This window comes from Elephantulus edwardii, unplaced genomic scaffold (genome assembly GCF_000299155.1).
Source record: "Elephantulus edwardii isolate Elephantulus edwardi_28Jun2011 unplaced genomic scaffold, EleEdw1.0 scaffold00016, whole genome shotgun sequence".
Lineage (NCBI taxonomy): Eukaryota > Metazoa > Chordata > Mammalia > Macroscelidea > Macroscelididae > Elephantulus > Elephantulus edwardii.
Genome location: NW_006399766.1, coordinates 10,581,511 through 10,604,542, shown reverse-complemented (window position 1 = coordinate 10,604,542; position 23,032 = coordinate 10,581,511). Strand labels below are relative to the sequence as shown.

At 37.1% G+C, this 23,032-nt stretch overlaps 1 protein-coding gene across 2 annotated transcripts in view; it reads right to left on the bottom strand.

Annotated features, from left to right (window-relative positions):
• TAB3 (TGF-beta activated kinase 1/MAP3K7 binding protein 3) overlaps positions 1-23,032 on the bottom strand; it is a 43,450-nt gene that overhangs the window by 18,788 nt on the left and 1,630 nt on the right. Inside the window, exons 2-5 of one of the 2 annotated variants that reach the window (XM_006881776.1) lie at positions 16,157-17,600; positions 14,126-14,286; positions 8,421-8,514; positions 4,860-4,943 (exon numbers count right to left, since the gene is read on the bottom strand). In XM_006881776.1, coding sequence (XP_006881838.1) covers positions 4,860-4,943; positions 8,421-8,514; positions 14,126-14,286; positions 16,157-17,600 — 1,783 coding nt within the window. The remainder of the gene's footprint in view (positions 1-4,859; positions 4,944-8,420; positions 8,515-14,125; positions 14,287-16,156; positions 17,601-23,032) is intronic. The other variant, XM_006881777.1, reaches the window with a different exon arrangement.

Sequence of the window (23,032 nt, the reverse complement as noted above, 5' to 3'; positions counted from 1 at the left end):
AGAACTGAGCAAGATGTGTACAAATGTTCAAAAGGAGAAGGGGTTGGGAAAAGGGGAGGGAAGAATCGTATAGCAGAAGTTAGTGGGCAGATATGGGGGAGAAGGAACAGGGGAGAATCCAAAGGAGACTTAAAAAGATGGGGTGATCAAAAGCATAGATGAATGTTAATCATATTTAAAAAACTCCACTATATAAATGAGTAGGTAAAACACAATGTACATGAGTGAAGCACAATGTATGTGAACAATTTAATGGAGCTTTGACTTTGGGTTAGTGGCACAACTTGCTACAGAATAGAAATAGTATAAATATCAAAACAACTAGCAAGCATAGTGTGCTTGCTAGGTCTCACAGGAGACTTGCTACAAGTTATCTTTGAATGTATCTTTGCATTTACCATACATAGAAAAAGGGGGGAAATTAAAGTCTCATTGATCTTGATCCTATGTAATATCAAATACCCGTGTGCCTTCATTTATAATCCTAAAGTACACATAGAGATAAAAACAGATTTATCATAGTGTCTCATGGTGTTCCAGGATTAAAAGGAAGAGAAACACATTTACATATGATGTGGCCGAAGACAAACTTGGCTTCCTTTGAATTTTGCTTTTAGCAAGATATTCATCACATGCATTCTTAAAAAAAAAAAAATTCACACCCTTACATACGTCCCTATTCCCTCATTTTTTAGTGAATATTTTAGTGTACTGGGAGAATTAAAAAAGAACTGTGCAAACTAAAAACATTGGCAGTTTAAACCACCAAAATAGGTACCAAAACAGTCATTAGTCATTATGCTTGAAATGCTTGAGATTTGTATGAAGGTGGTGAAGATCCTACACAAAAATATGATAATCACGCAGACAATAGACCGAAACGTAGGTCTCATCACCCAGCACAGAGACCCCAGGGTGGGACTCAGGGCTCATATGACTGAAAAGCCGAGGACAGATGACGTGTTAAATTAAAAATGAGCACATCTTGCTTGCCAAAAGTAGAGTCTATTTCTACACACCCTTTGGACCTGGGTTGGCTTAGCAAAAGAATGTGGCAGAAATGATGGTTGAGCCAATTGTAGATACTAGCTTCTAAGAAGTCTAGAAGCTTCTGCTTCTCCCTTGATGAAGCCAGCTGCCATGTAAGAAGAGTAACTACGCTGAGCTGAAAATGTCATCATGCCAATAGTAGCATTTTATATTCTTGTCAACAATCGAAGTTATTATAAAAGCCAAGTTGTATACCAAGCAGGAAATCCCACCTCAACTATGGAGTCTTTTTCAAGTTGTTCTTCCCTCATTGGTTCCCCCTGAGGTTCCTATCAAATCTTTTGAACTGTTGTTGCCAATTTGATCTCATATAGATAGATGTTGAAAGAGTGTGATATTCAACACAGACATTCTTTACTAGTTAAGGAGAACTATTACTTGGTTTTAAGAAGACTTCAGGGTATATTTTGGCTTAAGTTTTTCCAGTGTTGTGTACCATTGAGTCACAACCTACTACTCATAGCTGACCCCTCCAGCAGCTTTTCGGAGGCAGTAAACTGCACAGGAGAAGACTGCCCATCTTTTTTCTGTGGAGCAGCTGGTGTATTTGAACTGCCTATCTTTGGGTTGGCAGCACAGTTCTTTACTACTAAGCCAACAGATATCCCCTAACTTCCAAGTTTTTCCAGAAGAATTTTTAATAGCTGATGTTTTGGAAGTAGATCATCAAGCCTGCCTTCCAGGGCTTCTTTGGGAGGGCTTGAACTTTTTGGCGAATAGCCCACTGGTTTGTTTGTACCATTGTTTAATTTGGATATCTTTGACACTGTTTTTATAACATGTAAAGTCAAACCACCTTATACACAATCTTTTAGAATCCCAGAGGGTCATTAATGAAGGTAGAACACTAAAATTATTTCTAATAGTAAGAAATGATGCTGCCTTTAAATGCTGGTATTAAATGTGCTGACACTCATAGTGGAGGAAAAAGAGAACTTGCTATCTAATTGCAATCCCTTCCCAAAAGTCACTGGTTGCAATTCAAGAGAAGGTGCTACAGCAGCAAATTACACAACTTAGTTGAAATAAACAAACACTCTACTTTGGAACCCAAAGTGTTTTCAGTATAGATTTTTCATAAGAGTATCAAACACATATAATCTGACAAACTAATGAAAACAATGTACTCCATTTCTTTTTGTAAAAAAACACAGCAATTAATGAAATCATTATGAATTTTTTTTAATTTAGGAAAGACTTATTTTTTTATTTGATGCCTGGCTGAGACTAGATCAAAACTATGCCAATGGAATGAAACAAACAAAACCTTCATCAATTTACTTTAATAACCTGTATCCAGAGTTCAACTCCTTGTAGTGCACTGTATCCTACAGTACTTATGTAGATAATAATTCTTTAAAAAGAAAGCTCAAAAAGACTGAACTGGCTTATCCTAGAGAATAAGAGATGATGAAAAATAATTTTTACTCAACATCTTTTTACTGTAATCAAAGGCAACAGAAAAGAACCAAGAGTCTGGTACCACATAAGCACTGCTGATCACTCGAGGAACTCCAGAAATTGTAATGCTAAATCTATAGTCAATGACCTGTGCAATGAGCATCCGAGCACCTCGCGTGTGCAGTGAGAGAGGCTCGGTGGGCTAGATGAGTGTGACCCTGTCTGATGCATGGGTCTCCTACAGGACATCGCTATCAAAAGTTACCAGAATACTTTCTATCAGCCCAAAGCTCTATTCCCCACCCCCTTCTTATCCTTTGAACATACTGCAGTCTCAATTTCACATACTGCATAGTTTCTGTCTTAGAGAGATCACAGTCAGCTTTCGTCTAAACAAATTTCTTCTCATGCTTCTTAAGCAATAACACTGACGGCTAATACATATCATTGACTTCTTAAAAACTCTTTCTGGATTTTATGGCAATATATGCTGTGAGAAGGAGCCTTAGGATGTATCTGACCTCAACCTTGGACCTTCAAGTCCTTTTATCTAGAAATAGGTCCTATGAGAAGTAAAAAACTCAGTCAGGTACATGGTGAAAATGGACCAGTTCCTCCAAGAACATTTTTGTCAAATAAAAATAGTGTGACTTTCCATCTTTCTGTGTTTCTGAAGAGACGGCAGTTGTTAATGTTGTGTGCCATCAAGCCAGAACCAACCCAGAGCTGGTTCTCCAGCAGGTCTGCAGAGGTAGTAAATCGTAAGGGAGGAGACTGCCCATCCTGCTCCTGCAGAGCAGCTGGTGGATTAGAACCACATGCCTCTGGGATTGCACTGCAGGTTCTTACCACTAGGCTACCAAAGCCTCCTCAGAAACAGAGCTTCTTTCTCTATTTCTGAAGAGACAGCAGTAGCATACCAAAATCATCAAATACAGTAGACAAAGAAATAGAGCAATTAACTAACAGGTTCACTCACCTGACCAAAAATAATCAGGAATTAAGGTAATGTAACCACACAATTACTCACTGAAGATACACGGTCCCTGTTTGATTCTTCAATGAGGTCTTCTGTCCCCCAGGTTAACAACTTTTCATTGTGCTTCTTTAATTAGGGTGAGTCCACTATGATGGCCCTTGGACCAATTAACTGAAGTTCATCTGCCATGATACCAGTAGGTGATGGCTTCCCTTGTACTCAGGTAAAATAAAATTTAAAGACTCATGTATTAATGAAGCCAGAAGATTCATGTGGTCAATTAAGTATGACCCAGTGACTTTCAGCATGAAATTGCATATTATGTTGCCACAGTGCCAAATCTGGTACTTGGAAGTCAGCCACCAGGGTTCTGCTTTGTGCCATTTTCAGAAGTCAGCAGATTTTAAATGCAGATCAGGTGAAACTTTGTGGTAGCATTAAACAATAAAAAGAATAGGCAATGCCTTGCAACTTAAAAACAAATTACTTAAAGTGCGGAGCTAAAAATTGGTTTAACTTGAATTTAAGTAATTTAGGTCAAGTTATGTTATTTAGAATTTATGACATTTCTCCACTAAAAATAATTAAGGAAATCTGATCCGATTTAAAAATGTTCACCTTAAGTGTGTATTTTTTAAAAGTTAAAGCAGTCTCAATTCTATATACCTTCATGATCAATCTATATTGTGCTGCTTAAAACAAGAGAGTTTAAAATACAAAATGCATACTTTAGGCCAGTCTTGAGTTATATAAAACCACATGGTTCATAAGTAGGAATGAGACAGATGTCCATCTTAATTTAATAACCAACCTTAAGTTTAAGTGAAATTAATGTTTTCAAGTACTGAAATGTCAATTACTATTTGGTGCATAAAAATAAGGACAAGAGATTTGATGCCTTTGATATGAATTCATTTCTATGTAGTGATTAACCAAAAACAATATCGCCTGAATTTGGCTCACAGGATTCAATCCATGAGATTCACACTTCCTCACTGGATGAGAAAGCATCTAGTCCTCATCAAACTGTTATGCTCACCTTTCGATTATACTAGCACTACAGAGCTAACTTTCCATTTTAACATTGTATCTTTTAAATTTTAAAGATATAAAGAGAATTATAGGAATGCACTTAAAGTGCTGAGTTAATCTGTAATGTTACTGATATAATAAACCGTTTCACATTGACTTTTTACTACATTTTACATCCCTCTTCATTATCTTGGACAATAATTCCAGGAACCATTAATTTTGGTGCTTTAAAAATATTTGGGACATTTCATTATTGTCATAGCAGTATTGATATGACATGTAATTTTTTTAAATGATGAACAAGTGACTGTCTTTAAAGAAAATGTCTTCAGATATATATGAAAACTTCCAAAGCATCTGGTATTTATTGCAATGTTTGTGACATTTACCTACTCACCTTTTTTAGATGGCTTGGGTGGTACAACAGGGCCAGGTTCTATGTTGTCATAAAAATTATTCATGGCTTTTGGATCAAAGTTCCCTATAAAAAAAAAAAGCCACCGGGGTTTAGGATTCTTTTTCCTGTTATTGTCTTTTTTTCAGGAAACTATGGAAATAAAACATAAAAGCAGAGAAACTGTCAGGGTTTCAGAACTCATTATATTATCCCAATTGCCTCCCATTGGCAATGTGCTTGCTTTAGCATTGTTAGAAAAGACCCAAGAAAACTACCACCCCAATGCTTGACTCCATAGTATCACCTGAAGGAATAGTTCTCAAGGAGAGTTGAGGCTAGTCTCCCTAGGCAAGAATCATCATGTGGGACACATCTAATGGAGAGAGATGAAAAGAAAGCTAAACATTTTCTCTTTCTACTTTCTGATTTTAGTGACCAAATGGTGTCCTTCACAACTGCTTCTCAATTTTATCCATTATAAATTTAACTATGGTGGCAGCTAAGTACATAAATTACAAGGGTTAATAAGCTCTATTTTAGGATATCTAAACAACCAGGTAAACATGAAATGACATCTATAGTTCACAGATGTTCAATTCTTAAGGCGAATCTTAAATGCTGCCTACGGATCTGTCCATGATAAAAGATGATACGGTGCCAGTTTTAGAATAATTGGAACAATCCCTAGAGTTTCCTTGCTACAGAATTTTCACTCCAGCCACTTTTCTTGTTATGACTCCTTTAAGGCAGATCCAAGTTCTGGCTGTGTGGTCACCTTCCTTTAAGGCTGTCACTGTAATCTGACTGCTAAACATAATTCAATTGGGCATTCTGCTGTTGTGTTGTAGTGCTTATTTTCCGAGCTCTACTGGCACAGTCTGTAAGAAGCTGCATTGTTCACCCAAAGATCATCCTTCTCTGGTGGTTTCAATCCACTAATGGCTTCTCCGGAGAAAGATGGGCAGTCTTCTCTCTTGTGAGTCACAGCTTCTGAAAACCCACCAGAGGGTCAGCTATGGGTCAGTTCTGACTCTAAGGCAAACAGCCCTACTGGTGTAGTGCATTACATATTGGCTCCCTAACTGAAAGGGTAAATGTTTGAATACACCAATTGTTCCTTGAGAAATGAGTGCTTTCTCAACCCATGAGGGGATCTGAATTACATGAGATGAAGCAGTCTCCTTTCATAGCGATTTACAGCCTTGGAAGCCAGATGAGGGTTGTTAGCAAGTCAGCAATGATTTGAAGACAGTGGGGTTTGATTTTGGTGGTAATGCTTATTAAATGCTCCTCATAGAGGAGACTGTGGCACTGACAGTTTAAAAAAGTCTTCTTATTGTAGATCTAATTTTTCCCCCACCAAATTTTCCTTACCAAACCAATAATAAAACTGCTTTTCAACAAATCATTCACTGAGAATTTCATCTAGCTTAAATATCCAAAGTAATACCTGGCTTCCATCTCTAGCTTAAAAGTTATAAATTGGAAATTCTCTATAAAGTTTGCAGAGAGTGGAAGGATAGAATTTTGTATTAAATTGTATAAAATTTTGTATAAAATTCAAGCCCCCTATGAAAAGAGATTTAGAAATGCTGAAGTACCAATGGCCATTGACCAATGCAGATAAAACACCGTTCTTAGCTTATAAAACCTTAAAAGTATTTTTTTCCTTTTGCACATATTATTACAAAAATTAGATCCATTTGCATATGCCATTTCATAATGTTCTAAAAACTCCTATGACAGTTTATGAAAGTCACAATAGTAACTAATACATTAATTGGATCTTTCTATGCTTTAAAATGTTGCAGATAAATTATTTCTTCAATTACTTTACAGCTGATGCTTTAGTTTTGAGATCCTGTAAGACTGACTATAAATACCTTAACCAAATAAGTTAGCATTTGTTTTCCTTCAAAGAACACATAAGCAAAAATTGATGCAACTGTTTGTTGCATTTGTTTGTGTAACTTCACTGTTACTCAAATTCACTCCTTAAGCGTGCAGAGCTAGTAGGCTTCTGAAAATAACTGAAAGGCTATCTGACTAGATTGTTCAGTTTTCATATTCTAAGTGGCATTTGCCTGATGTTAATTTCCTATTTCTTAGCATCACCTGCTTCTACTTAACACTGACTGAAAATGACAATAGGGGGATTTATTATATACTCTGAATATAGAGTAGAAGCTCTCTTAGCTGTTATAATTAAGAACAGTAATTGGTGGGTAAAAGGGGAAAAAAAGCTGATGAAAACAACTGTTAAGATAAATTACACATACAAAAGTGTTTTTTAAAGTAACAAGATATATACAGTAATATTTCTTTATTGGGCCAAGACCTTTTGTGTATGTGTATGCTGACTGCAGTTCTGTATTGTCTTTCTTACATAAACCACTCTGATGACTACCTGAAGGAGGAGGTCCACAAACTTTTTCCCATAAAGGCCAGCTAGTAACTATGGTAGGCTTTGTACACCTGCAGTGTTGCTACTGTTGCAACTACCTGACTCTCTGCTATAACACAAAGCAGTCACAGATATGTAAAAAGGCAAGGCTGTGTGCCACTAAAAAATATTTACAAAAATAAGCAATGAGTTTTAATTTATTGGCCCCTAGTTAATGGTTTCCGCTTGTGGTTTCTTTTGAATGGAGTAAAAAATGAACACTTATCAAGTACTTTAAGGGCAGAACCCTTTCTGATTTCCCCCTTTAACCCATTTTGGTTCTTTTCACTTAAATGGAAAACTATTTGTGATTTATCTTTTGAGTCTTCAGAAAGCATTCACCTATAGCTTTTATAGGAAGACAAGCTGCTGCTTCTGCATTCTTCTCAGTTTTAGAGTAACCAGCATCAACGGGTTTGGCAACAGACACAACTGAATTAGGGTATGCAGATAACTGATGGGAAGAGTAACAGTACTATGCCAGAGTGTAGTCTACTAGCCATGAGTGTGACACAGCTATGAACATTAGTTAGTCAGGGGTATATAAAAGAAATTAAGAATGCTTAATCTGGTGAGTTGGGTAAGTGAAAGTCAGTTAAGAGAGCTTCTACTATAGTGCACTCGTGTAAGACATCTAAAAGTACAAGATAAAGCTGAATGTTTTGTGTAATAGGTACACTGACCTAAATAAGAGCCTACAGAATTTATTTTAAAACTGGACTACTTGCCATTTTGATTTGAGAGCTCTACTTTTAACAGGTATTTCTGATGACTAGCACATAATAAGAATTTTGCTAAGTTTCCAAAATTAAAATACATCCATTTGTAAAATATTTATAATAAATGACTGAAAAAGTATAAATGCAGAGTAACAAAACAGAACTATCTAAATGATAAGAACTTAAAGGATAAAACTGCCTAAGTAAAATTAATTTCTTATCTCCCAAATCTGACCTATGAATAGGGGGCTGGGAGAGATAGGGAAAACCAGATTAGATTATAATCTCATAATGGATAAAAATTGTCTCTTCAAATCTGTAAAACCCAAATTAATGCTATTTAAGCAGTTTAAAATACCACACTATTACTTATGGTTTACCAAATAATCAAGTCTATACCTCTAGATTGAAGGAGGTCAACTTCTTTCAGTGTACAGTCAACATTTATCTGGAGTTGTCTGTTCATGCTTCTCAATCTTGTCATTTCCTCAGGCTAGTAAGAAAGGACCCAAAATAGCAATTGTGGGAAAGTCATTATCAAGCCCAACATTTTAAGAACTGCGCTTTATGTTAATCGTTCTGATTGGGTTGTACCAAGAATATGGCCTCAGTCTATAAGAAAGGGCACGTTTAAGAAGTACTATACCTCATGTTTTTAAAGGAATATCAGATAAATTGAGGGCTTCTGAGTGATTATATTTAAGTATTCAACAAAATTTTCATACAAAGTAATAAGCTACAACATAAGACTGTGTTCTATCACACAAAATACTATCACTTTAATGACACAGCTCTAGGAAAACTTTCTAGGTTTCCGTGGTTAGGGAAACTCTAAGAATGAACTTTAAAATAAAGAATGTCCATGATTTCAGTCTTATCCATACTGAGAAAAATGAAAAGGGTATTAATTTTGATGAACACAAACTAAGTGTCAAGCACTGTGTTTACCATAATTCTCTCTCCTTTAAGAAAGGTATACATGTATCTTCAATGTATGGATGAGGAAACTGAAGGACAGAGAGGTTAAATAATGTTCCCCAAAGTTATAAAGCTGGTAATCAACAGAGTCAGAATTTATATAGACATCTTATATATAAATCTGTACAGAAATTTTTGTTGTCTTTATCTAGATCCAATGAAGCAATTAATCCAGCTCATGAAAATTTCAGGAATGAATGGACTCTCTTTTTTCTCTCTCCAGGTTTGTTTTCTTCAGCCTTATCTTTTTAGCCTAATCCATTCTTTAGGATTCTCAGAGGCATAAAAAAGCTTTGAAATGTAAAGATTGTGAATCTTCAGTTCTGGTTTTCTAGAAGCCTTCACTCGCCTTAAGAAGGCCTGGTGGGGCAATGAGGGTGCAGTTCCACTTTGTCCAAAGATTGCTTTGAGTCAGAATTGACTCCATGGCAGTGGGATGGGTTACTTTTCTTGACATTCTTAAATTCTTTACATATATGTACAGTAAAAAAAATAGTCAAGGTTTAGAATCTAGAGACATAGATAATGACATTTTCAACAGAATCTAGCTAGTTTCCTTAGACTGCTAGGTATTAACTAAGTTATTAGGGCCATTTCACCTACAGAGGGTAAGAGATTAAACATTTTCTATTTTAGGAAGACAGAGTAAAATCCTACTGTGTTAAAAACACACATTTTGCTAAAAATGGAATGTTAATCTAACAGTGAAGAAAAGGTATCTTAAGTCACAATAATGTAGCATATTATGCTCTGAACAGAATTACTAGGAATGCCCATGGAAATAGCAGATATCAAAATTTTAAATAAGTGATATAATAAATAGGCAGAGTACAGTAAGAGCTACAATCCCACAGTATACTAAAATAACACCAAAAAAAAAATTTAGAGATATTTAGTAAGGATTACTTTTCTCATTCTCATGGCAAAAGCCACATGGCATTAAGATATAAAATGCTTAGCTGTGTTTATTAGACAATACTGAAATAATTTAAAACATACCTGAGCCTCTATATTAATTAAGAAAGTGTATTATATAGGGGCTCTAAAAAAGTGATCTTCTCTTAGGAACATGTGAAAGAATCTGATCTTTTCTTTGTAAAATCCTATTAGGATGGTCAAGCACCTGAAGGGGCTGATCTTTCCTATGTATTTTGGGGGTGAGGGGAGAAGAGATGCTTCAACCACAATGATCTTGGATACTGGAAGCTTTGTCAAGAGGCTACTGCACATTTACTTATAATTTGAAAGGGAAAAAAAATTCCTTACCAAAAGGTTCATTTCCAAAGATAGTAGACCCACTGGAGCTCATACATGTTTCTCTATAAGATTCCTATCTACTTTTTGATGGCTTCTGAATGGGTGGGTGGGCCTTTTTCTGAAAAGTTTACCATTTGAGTTTTTATAAATGAAGAGTTTAAAAATTTGCTCTGTAAAACTTAGCGAGATGCTTGGACTGTGTAGCAGGATGTTTACAATCTGACATTTCAAAAGGTAAAATGTTAAGGTTTCCTTTCAGTTTTTTCTTTTTTAAACATGTTACCAGAAATACCTCAGGTACTTTAAGAAATTGCCTCATACTATGTTCTCTATCTGCTTGGCCCCAAATTATTGATCTGGGACTCAAAGCTGTGAGTAGTCCAGAAACCCAGTTAGTCAGAACAGAAAGAATGAAGGAAAGTAATTTTGGAAAGAGAAGAACTGGCATCTTTATGCTTACTAAAATCTTATTTTCCTTCAGGTATAAAAGAAATCTCCCTTTCTATAAAACCATCTCATCCTTGAACTTTATTAGAGTAAAGCCTATCTCTGAATTTGAAGAGTACTTAATATCATTGTCATTCAGCTGACTAGCAATTCTGATGCATGTCTCACACTATCGTTACACTCACACAGATACAGAGGCAGATTCTTTTCACATACAGATCTCTTTAAAAGATGACACCTCTGACAGCATTTAATACAATGTTTTGCAAAGAGGAGATTGCTAGCTGTCATATAACTTGCAATTCTGTCCTCCTTAGGAAAAGATTATTCCACTCTTGCTCTAAGTCTCTGCAACTACCCACGTGTGCATCCCAGTCTCATTAGGCAGATACATCTCTAACCTATTTTGTCACTGACTGCTTGGCAAGAAAGCAGTTTGTTTGAAACCTTGAAGGTATTAATATGTGTGTCGAAGCAAAAACTCTCTATTGGTTTTGCTCCACAGAAGCTACATGTAGCAATAAGGAAAAGGATATCCATTTACTGAGCACTTAGTCTTTGCCACACCCTTTCTATATATTCTCGTTTATCTTGACACTAATATCGCAATGGACTTGTTATAATTCCCTTTGATAGTTAGGAAAATGCAGAGACGTGAGACCCAGGGGTATTCTCTCTGCACTGTGTCATAGGGCCTCAAATGAGTTTTCATGAACAAAAAGGGAATTCTAAGTCTTTTCTTTCTTGATTAATGTTCTTTGATAAATATATGCATGTTATACTTGTTTTTAAAAAGGGGGGGAAAGTTCTCTAAAATGTATTCAATTTGTATATATGTGTATATGTCCAAGGAGATTTTTGCAGTACTTAGTGACCTCTATTTTACAAGAATACTTTCTATTTGTTGGTCATTATATAAATTGCTCAACATGTGTTAGCTTATATAACCCTAAGAAAAACCCTGCATAATGAGCACAGTGCTGTACACATTTTAGAGATTGTAACTATAGAAAAAGATACTTATTCAGAGATGTATGAGTAACAAGTAGCAGAAGCAGGGTTCAAGCTGGTATCTAACTCAAAATTCGGCTGTCTTAACCACCATGTAATGCTGCCATAGCACCATGTACCCACTCAAATTTCTCAAATGTGATGACCCACATGAGGTGCTTGCTTCTGGAGCTGGGTGATAGCTACATGAGGATTCATTATGCTGTTCTTTCACACAAATCTTTAAAATTCCTTCTAATAAGGAGTTAAAGCTGTATTAGAGTCTCAGGTGCTAGTTTCACAGCCTTCCTCCCTGCTTCTTTTCTAAAGTGGTCTCATCAATAAGAGCTCTGCTCTAGTGTCTTCCTCCTCGAAGCACTAACCGATCCAATGTTAGCCAGTTCTTTACTCCCTCTGCCCCTCAAACAAAAACAACAGGGTTGTATTTAGCTGAGGTTGGCACATAAGCATTTGGTAAACAAAGCACATATAGTAACTTTAAAGAAATTACTTTTATGCCAAGAAAAAATGTTTTCCTGCTATCATAGGTATCTTATAAAGGACATTAAAATGCCCACTACAACACAGGTGGCTTTCTATATTGGCTACATGCTAAAATCTCTCTCCCAGTCAGAGAATTCAATTTCATATGGACAAAACATGAGAAATTATATTTCTATTAAAATCTCCTTTCATTTGAACATGTCTTTCTCATTTCTAATACTGTCTCAACTTAAGAAATTTAGTCAACATTAGAGATAGCTTTGGTAAATTACTGAATATGTTTCTCAATAATGTCTTTCTCAAATACTTCTATTGATTCCCTGTTAACAACAGAATCAAGTTCAAATACTACGACTTGTGTTCAGGAACTAAATATACACATTAACCTCTGTTAATCCATCAGAAGCAGTTAGATGATTTTTCCTTGTAAAATGCCTCCCCCTTTCTCCTCTGCCTATAGCAATAGCAGCTATCATTTAAGGCAACAGTTCTTTTGTTTTTCTTCACTCTAATGACGCCATGGAAAGCGATAAACCTACTTTCCATAGAAACACATATGAAGGTCTGCATATAATCTCAAGTAAGCTGTAAGATCCTCTCTGAAGCCATGAACCCATTAAAAAAAATTCCATATAAAGACCTAGCTGCACAGATGCTAAACGCAAGCAATCTGACATACATGCTGCTTCTCTAAACTCCTAAGATCCTACAAAGAAATATTATCCTCAGTTTGGAAAGGTTAGGAAAATGGGGAATGGCTCCGTGGGAAGGACAGTTTAAGCTGAGCCTTGAAGAGCAGACAGGATTGATAAAAGCAGAGCTGTAGAAGGGCATTTAGCAGGAAGACAATGTAAGAGAGTAGAGACATGCATAAACTAGCCAAAGTATGTGGTCTCTAATTACCAGTGAACTTACACAGCATTCACCGTGCAGTCCTATCTGTTGATGTATCAGGTGATGTACTATCTATTCTGTTCACTAGCATGTATGCCCTAATCACCTAGCATAGTAATGTTTGTTGAATAAATGAATGCTGAAAGGCAAACTGGGTTATAAGGGGAGCTGTGGTGGCCTAGTGGCAAGGAGCTGCAACTACAATCCCAGAGGCTCACGGTTTGAATCCACCAGATGCTCTGCCGGGGAAGGAGGGACAATCTCCTCCTGTACCAGTCAGATCTGATTTGACGGTACACTCACACACAAAAATAATAAAATAAAAAAATAAAATTAAAAAAAAAAAAGAAAGGCAAACTGGGTTACAGAAAGCTTGTGATGCCACAAGATTTTTAGGAGACATGTGAGAAAATGTTCCGTTTCGTTTAAGAACTTTAGGATTCATATATGTTAACATGTTAATAATGTATTGTCCTAATCTTTATATTGGGAGTACTTTCTATTAGGACTGCTATCTGTCAATATTGTTTTCTTAAGTTTCTTACGATTACCTGCACTTAACGAAATTGCTTTGCCTTAGAAAATGCTACGGTCAATACTTTTTCCAAACTCATATTGATTTCCTAATTCATTTGAATTAATGTACCTAGAAGAATAAGTTTGAAATGTTTTAATATATTTAAAAATATATATACATTTAGAAAAATTGATATACACACAGAGAACAAGTTATACAAAATATCTGGTCAGGGTGTGTTTTTCATTTCTATTTTGGCAAAAAGTAATCTAGAGTAAATGAAATGCTATACCTTGATCATCATCTGAGAATGTTGATGAGACTCTGAATATTACATATGCGAAAAATAAAGCATCAGAATGTTCCGACAAAATTACTGAAGATAAAAGAACTTCAACCATTGTTTTTTTTAAACCACCTTGTCTAGGGACAAAATGGGAAATCAAATGGACAAAGCTGAATGGTCCAGACAGCCAATCTGCACATTTCTCTCCACACATCCCAGGAGACCACTTACCGTTGGGATTGCAGTGTTGCAGCTGACTCTCCTAAGCCGTCTCTGCATCAGGTCATGCTCCATACTGTTAACTTCAGCCTTCAAGCGCTCTAGCTCCTCTTTCTCATGTTTCAACTGCTTTGCTAACCTCTCCATCCTTGCTCGCTGATGTAACAGCAAGGCTACAGCATTACAGATGAAGTCATTACAGGGGATAACATTGAACAAGTGACCTGACAATTTTTGTACACACTGCTAATGTTTAAAATGCTCATCAGGAACCTCAACACCCCACATTGGCCAGTATTTGCACTCATATCTTTCTAATGCTATTCGGCCTCAATATCTACTTTAATTTAGCTCTTTTAATGGCTACCAAAATTGCATCATATATGCCTGAGTCTTGTTCTGACATTTCTAGTTTCCCTAAGAGTCTCTTTAACTAAGATGCATTTTAAATATGTTTAACCCAAAGCATAATGAGTGACAATTGTAGCATTTTTCCTTTTTAAATATTGAAAAATACAACTTCTCATGTATCTTGAAATAGCTTTTTTCTGTTCTTTTCTTATTGTGTGCTGTCAAATCGGATCTGACTGGCACAGGAGGAGATTGCCCCTTCTTCTCCCGTGGAGCATCTGGTGGATTCAAACTGCATGCCTTCAGGATTGTAGCGCAGCTTCTTGCCACTAGGCCACCAGAGCTCCCTCTTGAAGAGATTTTTAATAAATTAATTCTCCAATATATTTAGGAAGGCTTACTATTAACTAAGGAAGCTCTGGTGACTTAGTAGTAAGGAATTGTGCTGACAATGCAAATATACACAGTTCGAATCCATGTGATTTACTGCCTCTGAAAACCTGCTGGAGAGTCACCTAAGGGTCTGACTTGACAGTATACCACCACCACAACTATTAACTAATGAGCTCTGGTGACTAAGTGGTAAAGAGCTGTGCTGCCATATCAAAGGCACACAGTTCAGAAGGATGGGCAATCTCCTCCCATGTGATCAAACTGCTTCTGAAACCTCTCTGGGGCGTCAGCTATGAGGCAGTTCCAAGTTGATGGTACATTACAATCATGACAACAACTATTAACTAAGGGAGTTCTGGTGGCTAGCGGTAAGGAACTGTGCTGTCAACCCAAACTTAAATGGTTTAAAATCAACCGGATGCTTCATGGGAGAAAAATGGGCAATCTCTCTTGTGATTTACTGCCTCTGAAAATCCACTGGAGATTCAGTGATGAGTCAGTTCTGAATTAATGGCACATGCAACAACTGTTAACTAAAGGAATCCTGTTGATTCCTTGTTGGGCTGCTAATTAAAAAATAAGTGAATCAAATCCACCAGCTACTCCACAGAGGAAAGATGGGCAGTTTCTACCCATAAAGATTTACAGCCTCAGAAACCCAATCATATGCCACTGAATCAGAAGAGGCTCATGGCTGATGCTCCAGCAGATTTTTAGGGGCTGTAAATCACATGGGAGGAGAGTCCCCATAGTTCTCCTGTGGAGCAGGTGGTGGATTCAAACCATCTACCTTTGGACTGGCAGTACAACTTCTTACCATTAGGCTACCAGAGATCCCTTTGAGACCCAATGGAGGGTCACTATCAACAGCAGTGAGTGGGATTTCTGCTGACAGCATTCCACAGCATTAATCCACTTCTTATAAATACATACTATAAATACTTATGTCATTATACCCTTCAGGCTATCTTAAAAAAAATTTTTAACCTCTCACTTTGTTTAACTTCAGACCACCCTTTAGTAATCTATTTACTTATTCTGTGGTTTATATTTTTGATAGTATATACTAAGAGTTGTCTGCCCCGAAAGAATAGTAATTCTTAAGTATACACATGCCTGTATCTTCATATTTTAAAAAGAAACTGGGAGATGGTTTTGCAAGACTCATCTTATTCTTAAAAGCAATGTAGGTGATTCTGAGCATTTCATTAGAACTAAACAGCTAATACAAATTATTTTATGCTGAATAGGAAAGTGCTGATTCTATCGCTTAAACTTCATAAAAGAGCTAAAATTTACCTTGTGTGTAGGCATAGTCATCTGATCCAGAACTAGAACTCCTCTGATATTTATGGCCTCCCTTTTCTCCCGCAGAGCCTGGGATCACTGATATGGGCTGAATAGGTTCTGGTGCTGCAGAACGCTCTTCTTGGTCCACTAAATTTAAAAGATTTTCGGTCGTTGTTCGGCCTACAGTTATTTTAAAAACCGTAGTTGGGTTTGGTATCACCCGAGGAGATGGTGATGGAGCACATGAGGGTCCAGTTGGCTGTGTGTATGTGATATACACAGGATTAACACTAAATGGAGGTTTTGGTTGACTAGATATTCCTCTTGAAGGAGAACTTGAAGGTGGCGTGGTGGCTGTGTACATAGAGTGCTGATTCCGTGGAGATGGCTGGTTACTAATGGGTGAAGGACTTCTATTAATTGTTGTTCCGGGTCTTTGAGAGGGTTCAACTGTAATTTCTATCTTCTTCATGGAACCCTTTGGTAAGCTAGATGGTGTGTATGGAAGATAGGCTACTGAGTGGCTTCCCTGTTTCTGGTAGCTAGGAGGTACTTGTTGATATAGATGGGGTGGAGTAGTTGAAGGACTAGGTGGCATGAAGACATGGCCCAACTGGGAAGGTTGCACTTGATGCTGTGGAGAGCTGAAAGGTGAAGGACACTGAGAAGGAGGTGGCGAATGATAGGCCGACTGGGGGATTTGCTGTTGCTTGGGCGAATACTGAGACGGTGGGTAGTTCTGTTGATGTGGATAAACAGGTAAAGGACGTTGACTATAATGAGGCACTGGGCCCTGGGGTGAGGACTGCCATGGAGCACTCTGAGGGGTCTGTCTTCCTGATGAGCTCTGAGATGTCTGTCTAATATAAATAGAACCAGGAGACCCATAGAGATTGCTTGGAATTTGTGGAAGAATCTGCAAAGCTCTTGGTACAGTCTGTCCAGAAGAGAGGTTTTGGGATACTGTAACAGTAATTGGGTTTGTACTATACCGAGGTATGTGCATGTATGATGGAGGTGGTGGCGGCGAAGGCCCTTGCATAGCAGATGGATTCATTCCTGTTTGCATGGAAGATGGCTGCTGAGGTGGTTGTGAAGGAGGAGTAGCTGCACTTCTGTTCTGTTCATTCATAAAAAATGGATTGTAGTTAGGAGTAGCCGCCACAACGGCTGGAGCTGAGTGTGGTTCTTGAACTAAACAAATCAGCTGTTTACCTGCTGTATGCTGCGGATCAATATGTCCATCACTTGAGCTATGTACCAGCGTTCGGCCACCATTAAGCTGAATTCCATCTCCTGGGTGGTAGCTACCAGGAGAATGGATACCCAGGTTAATATGGAGAAGGCGATTTCTATTCATCCTGTTGTCATCTGGACTATGGTATTCCATATATAAGTATTTGCTACTCTCCTGGGAAAGGGCTCGGCAACAAGCTTCAAGATTGTTGTTATTCTAGGAGGAAAAAAAGAGAGAGACACATGGGCAAAATTGAAATACCTAACAGTGAATCAGGCTTTGCTAGAGTGTTGATGCAAATGAAACTGGCATAAAATAGAGAATGGTATTTGAGCCATAAAAAGTTTCAGCCACTGATTCTAAAAGACATCCTGAATGATTCCTATCATTTAAAAAACTAGGGGGGAGGGCTGGGCAGGGAGAAAAGTGAAACACAATGAATGAACAGAAATCCAAAATCTCTGTAAATGTTCACTAAAATTAATAAAATAAAATTAAAAAAATAAAAAAAACATTTAGCTCATGTATTCATACTATCACTACTGCTACTGCTGTGGAAATATGAAGTACCTCCTAATGAACACTGTGACTCTACCTCATTTTCTGACTGCATATCCAGACTCTTTTTATATTTGTTGCATCTCAACAAGTCTCATTAAAATAGGACTAACTGTGGAATCACAGTGGCTACAATATAGAAGTAAAAAAAAAATCCTTACTATTTCAACTGATAAAACATGAAAATAACCACAATTTAGTTTTCAAAAAGGCACTGAAACAAGAAGGGGGGGGCGGAAATTATGGTGGATTTCCAAAAGAGCTAAACCAATAACACTCTAAAGTAATCTTTCTTTTTTTTAAGGCAAACGAAGAGATTAGTCAAAACAGATCAAAAATCATTCATATACATTCTATTTTATATTATTGTTTAATTGGCTTGCTTAGATTTTATATACATTGTGTTTCACATTATTCTTCATTCACATTGTTTCATACAATCATTCTATACATTATTTTCTATAAAATCAATCACTGTTGGACCCTGCCCATGATTGTATGAAATAATGTCAATGAAAGATAGTATAAAACACAATGTATATCAATGAGACATAATGTAATTATTATGTGAAAACTAATAAAATAATTTATAAAAACAAAAAACTCCCTTACATTTTGAACTATAGGTCTATGACTTTATCAAGAGGTATGGTTATGGTACAAAGAAAATCTGATCTCATTCACAATTTCCACAGGGTTTTCCCTGCTGAAGAGTGGCATGGCATACTTTTAAAATCATTATGATGTAAGCTATACACTTACACAAAGATGGTAAGAGCCAGTTGGCATGTAAGTAATTCCAAAAAACAAATGAAACTTTTAAAAAGCTACCTCTTTTTAAAAATGGCATTTCTGTTAGAGCAATTTCCCATTCAATACAGAATTCTAAATTTATCATGAACCTAAAAAGCATACTATTCCTTGCCTCTAAAATAATGTATAAAAATTTCTCAACTAACAGGACTTTCTCTGTAGCTCATAAATATACCTCTTTATATATTTGTTCACACACATACCTCTTTTGTATTTGTTCATTCTGGGGGGAACTACATGTTATATAAGCATGAAAGAGAATGCTACACTTCTGCTGAGAACCAAGTAAGGTGGACCCTAAAACAGGACATACAGTGATGTACACAGAGTTCATCAATATCAATTTTGACTCAACTCACATTTAAAGACAGGAAAACCATGCCTGTGAAACATAACAGACACTAGTTAACTAGATTTTTGATCTCCTATTGTGCAGTGTTCTTTCAACTCTAAGATAGTGATTTCAAGGAAAAGGATGTTAATTTGTAAGTAAATTATATTAGGGTTTTAGGAAATCAAAGAAGGTTCAGTCACTGAGCTTTTACAAAGCTGGTTTTACACTTTTACCACTTTTATAAAGTGGTTTTGTCAGTATTCCTTGAATAATTTACATCCACTTTATTTAAAGATTTTTATGCTGAAATTCAAGTACTTTTAAAAATACCTTTTGAGTCATACAAAGGAGTATTAGTTGAATTTAAGAAGAAAATTATTAGAACTCAGAGGTCTGGCTTTTTTCTTTTTTTAAAAAAGTCAACTTGAAATTTATGCTGAAAAAGGGAAAGAAGGTAAATATTTAAAAGAAAATTTGTAGCCAAAGGATTCATATTGATTGCTAATCAGAAAAATGTCATCTGACAGATACCTAAAGATTTGTATAAATCTATTAGTATTTGCAAACTACAACAACTTTACTACTAGATCTTTTCATTAATAATTTTTTTATTTTATTATTTTTTTTTTTTTGTGTATGTACCGTCAAATCAGATCTGACTGGTACAGGAGGAAATTGTCCCTCCTTCTCCCGCAGAGCATCTGGTGGATTTGAACCGTGTACCTCTGGGATTGCAGTACAGCTTCTTGCCACTAGACCACCAGAGCTCCTCTTCATTAATAATTTTTAAGTTTCCTCTACACTGAATTAGATAGCCTAATTAGTACCTACTATCACTGCAAAAAAAGAATACAAAATTGAATTTGCTAGCAGAGTCAAACACAGGGTCAAGTGGGGTAAATTTTTCTATGAAAAAAAATTTAAAACCACAAGTATGAGACATTGAAGTACATAATTTTGGAAATATTCTATAAAAAGAATACCACCAGAATAGATTCAAATGTTGTGTTTCACCTTCTAAATTTTTTTTAAAGAACAAAAAAGTATTAAAAAGGAAAAAATTATTAAAGCAAAATTTAAGAAGGTATAAAATTAAAAGTTTTGAAAGGAGTGGGGGATTGGAAACCTCATACTCTTTTTTTTGGAAACCTCATACTCTTAAAATATGATCCTATATTGAGGAATTATTACCCAAAGAGAAGCCTTACAGCTTGTGTAACAAAAATGCATATGGAATCCACCAGCTGCTCCACAGGAGAAAGATGGGCAATCTCCTCCCATATGATTAACTGCCTCTGAAAATCTGCTGGAGGGTCAGCTCCTCTCAAGGGTATATAACAGCAACAACCAAGTTTCATATATTTTAATGCAAGATAGACACTGTGCAGACAGTGGGTTGAAAATCTCCACATCTATATACTCTTAATCTCCAAAGGAAAGAAAAATGAAAGACTTAGGACAAAGAGTTACATACAATAAATTATCAATTGCTGTTGTTAGGTGCTGCAAATCAAGTACAACTCATAGCAACCTTATGGACAGCCAACCTGAACCCTGCCCTGTCCTGTGCCATCCTCATCATCTCTGAGATACTAGAGCCCATTGCTGAAGTCACAGTGTCAATCCATCTCATTGGAGGTCTTCCTCTTCTTCATTCACTATCTTTCCATGCAAGATATCCCTCTCCAAGAATAGCCTCATCTAGCTACATGTCCAAAGTATGAAAGACGAAACTTTGCCATCTTTACCTCCAAGGAGAACTCCAGCTGTACTTTTTCCAAGACACATCTGTTTGTTCTACTGGCAGTCTATGGGATAAGTCAATACTCTTCTCCAGCCTCACAACTCAAAGGCATCAGCAGTTCTTCTGTTACCCTTATTCATTGTCCAGCTCTCTGATGCACAGAAGATGCATTTATGCCCTGAATTAGGTGGATTTTAGTCTTCAAATTGACATCACTGCTTTTCAGCATTCTGGAGAAGTCTCTGACAGCAGACCTGCCCAATGCCTGATGACCTGACTGCTGGTACCAAGGGTGTTGACTGTTGATCCAAAGAAGATGAAATCATTGACAGTTTCAATCCTTCCTCCACCTATTATAATACTGACAGTTGGTCCTATGGTAAAGATCTTTGTTTTCTTGATGTTGAGATGTAATTCATACTGAAGCAAGCAAATCCTCCTGACTTTCAGCAAGCAAAGTTTGGTCATCTGCATAAAGCAGGTGGTTGATAAGTCTTCCTCATAGAGTCCAGCATCTTGAATTATTTGCTCAGCATACAGACTTAACAAGTATGGAGAAAGGATATGACCCTAATGCACACCCTTCCTGATCTTAAACCATGTATTGTTCCCCCGCTCTGTTTGGACAATAGCTTCTTGGTCTTGGTATAGATTATGTTTTAAAACAATTAAGTGTTCTGAGATTCCCATTCTTCTCAATGTTAATCATAATTTGTTATGATCCACACAGTCAAAATGCCTTTCCACAATCAATAAAACACAAATAAACATTTTTCTGGTATTCTTTGCTTTCAGTCAGGATTGATTTGACATCAGTATTGATATCCCTGGTGCTGTGGCCTCTTGGACTTTTTTCTGGTAGTCTCCTATCAATGTAATGTTCTAGCTGGTTTTGTTTTTTCCCCTCGTGTCTTCAATAATATTTTGCTTGGATGAAATTATCAATAGATATTATTTAACGAGGTGAACTTAAAGTTCCAATCCTTCAGTTAAGTGAGATAGAGAGACACAGACATGACAAAACTATTGGTAATAAATGGCTAAATAATTGAGAAGGAAAAAAATACTCAACAAACAAGGTCCTCCACAGCTCAGCTGGCCCCTAGGATGGGTGAGGAAGGGGACTGCTAGAAAGTGATTGAAACATGAAGCCTCACAAGTTTCATTCAACTCAGAAGTACCCTGCTTCTTCCAGAAGTAAAATGGGGTTAAGTTCTGAGATTCAGACTGGGAACATGCGTTGAGGGGGTTGGGGGCAGAAATGCTAGACAAACACAAAAATCAAAACCAGGAAGCAGTTCAAAGGTCTGGTTCTTGTATAAGGACTTGCAAACAAAGAAAGTGCCTGCTCCCCCACCATAGGTAGTGATGAACTTCACCTGTGTTCACTCACACTGCACTGTCATGTGCCATCTAGCTGGAATCCATTCACCGCTGACCCTCCAGTAGGTGTTCAGAGGCTGCCAGTCACATGGGAAGAGACTGTCCATCCTTCTCCCACAGAGCACCTGGAGGATTCGAACCACCTGGCCTTTGGGGTGGCAGTGCACCAGGCCACCAGAGTGCTCTGTGTTTCTCACACTGCACTAAGGAAGTTAATAGAAATAGACTAAAAATTTTAAAATGTGGGTAAATGGAAGGAGCTCCCAGTTTAAGATCGGTTTGGAAGCAGGAGTGGCATCCACTTCCTAGACCACATGCCTCTGGAAACTATGAACTTGGAGACATGATGATAAAAAAAGGCTTCAGGTCTTTCGTTCATAGGGTCGCTATGAAGCGTGCTTGATTCGATGGCAATCAACAACAACAAATGGAAATGATAACTAGAATGGGAAGAATATATGTGTCAGAGCCGGGCTAGAAACTCAATACCCCTCTTAGTAAACAAGAGCAGCACACGTGTTGCAGAGCAACTATAACTCTTGGCCCTTGGATTTTGAGCCGAACTGGAAGCAATGGCACCTTGTTCAAAGACGGCAGCTGTGTGGTGCTCTCCACAACCCTGCCAATATTTGAGTCCCCCACAGAAGGCCCCTAAAAGGACTCACTCTGTCTCTCCTCAGCCTCACATTTCAAGGTTTCAACCTGCAATTTTTCCCATTTGCATGACATGTCGTTAGCCAAGACTGAACCTGTTCAAAGCTTTGGTTTTAATGAGTACTGACTGTGTGTGAGGAACATCCGTGGACTGTGCTGACA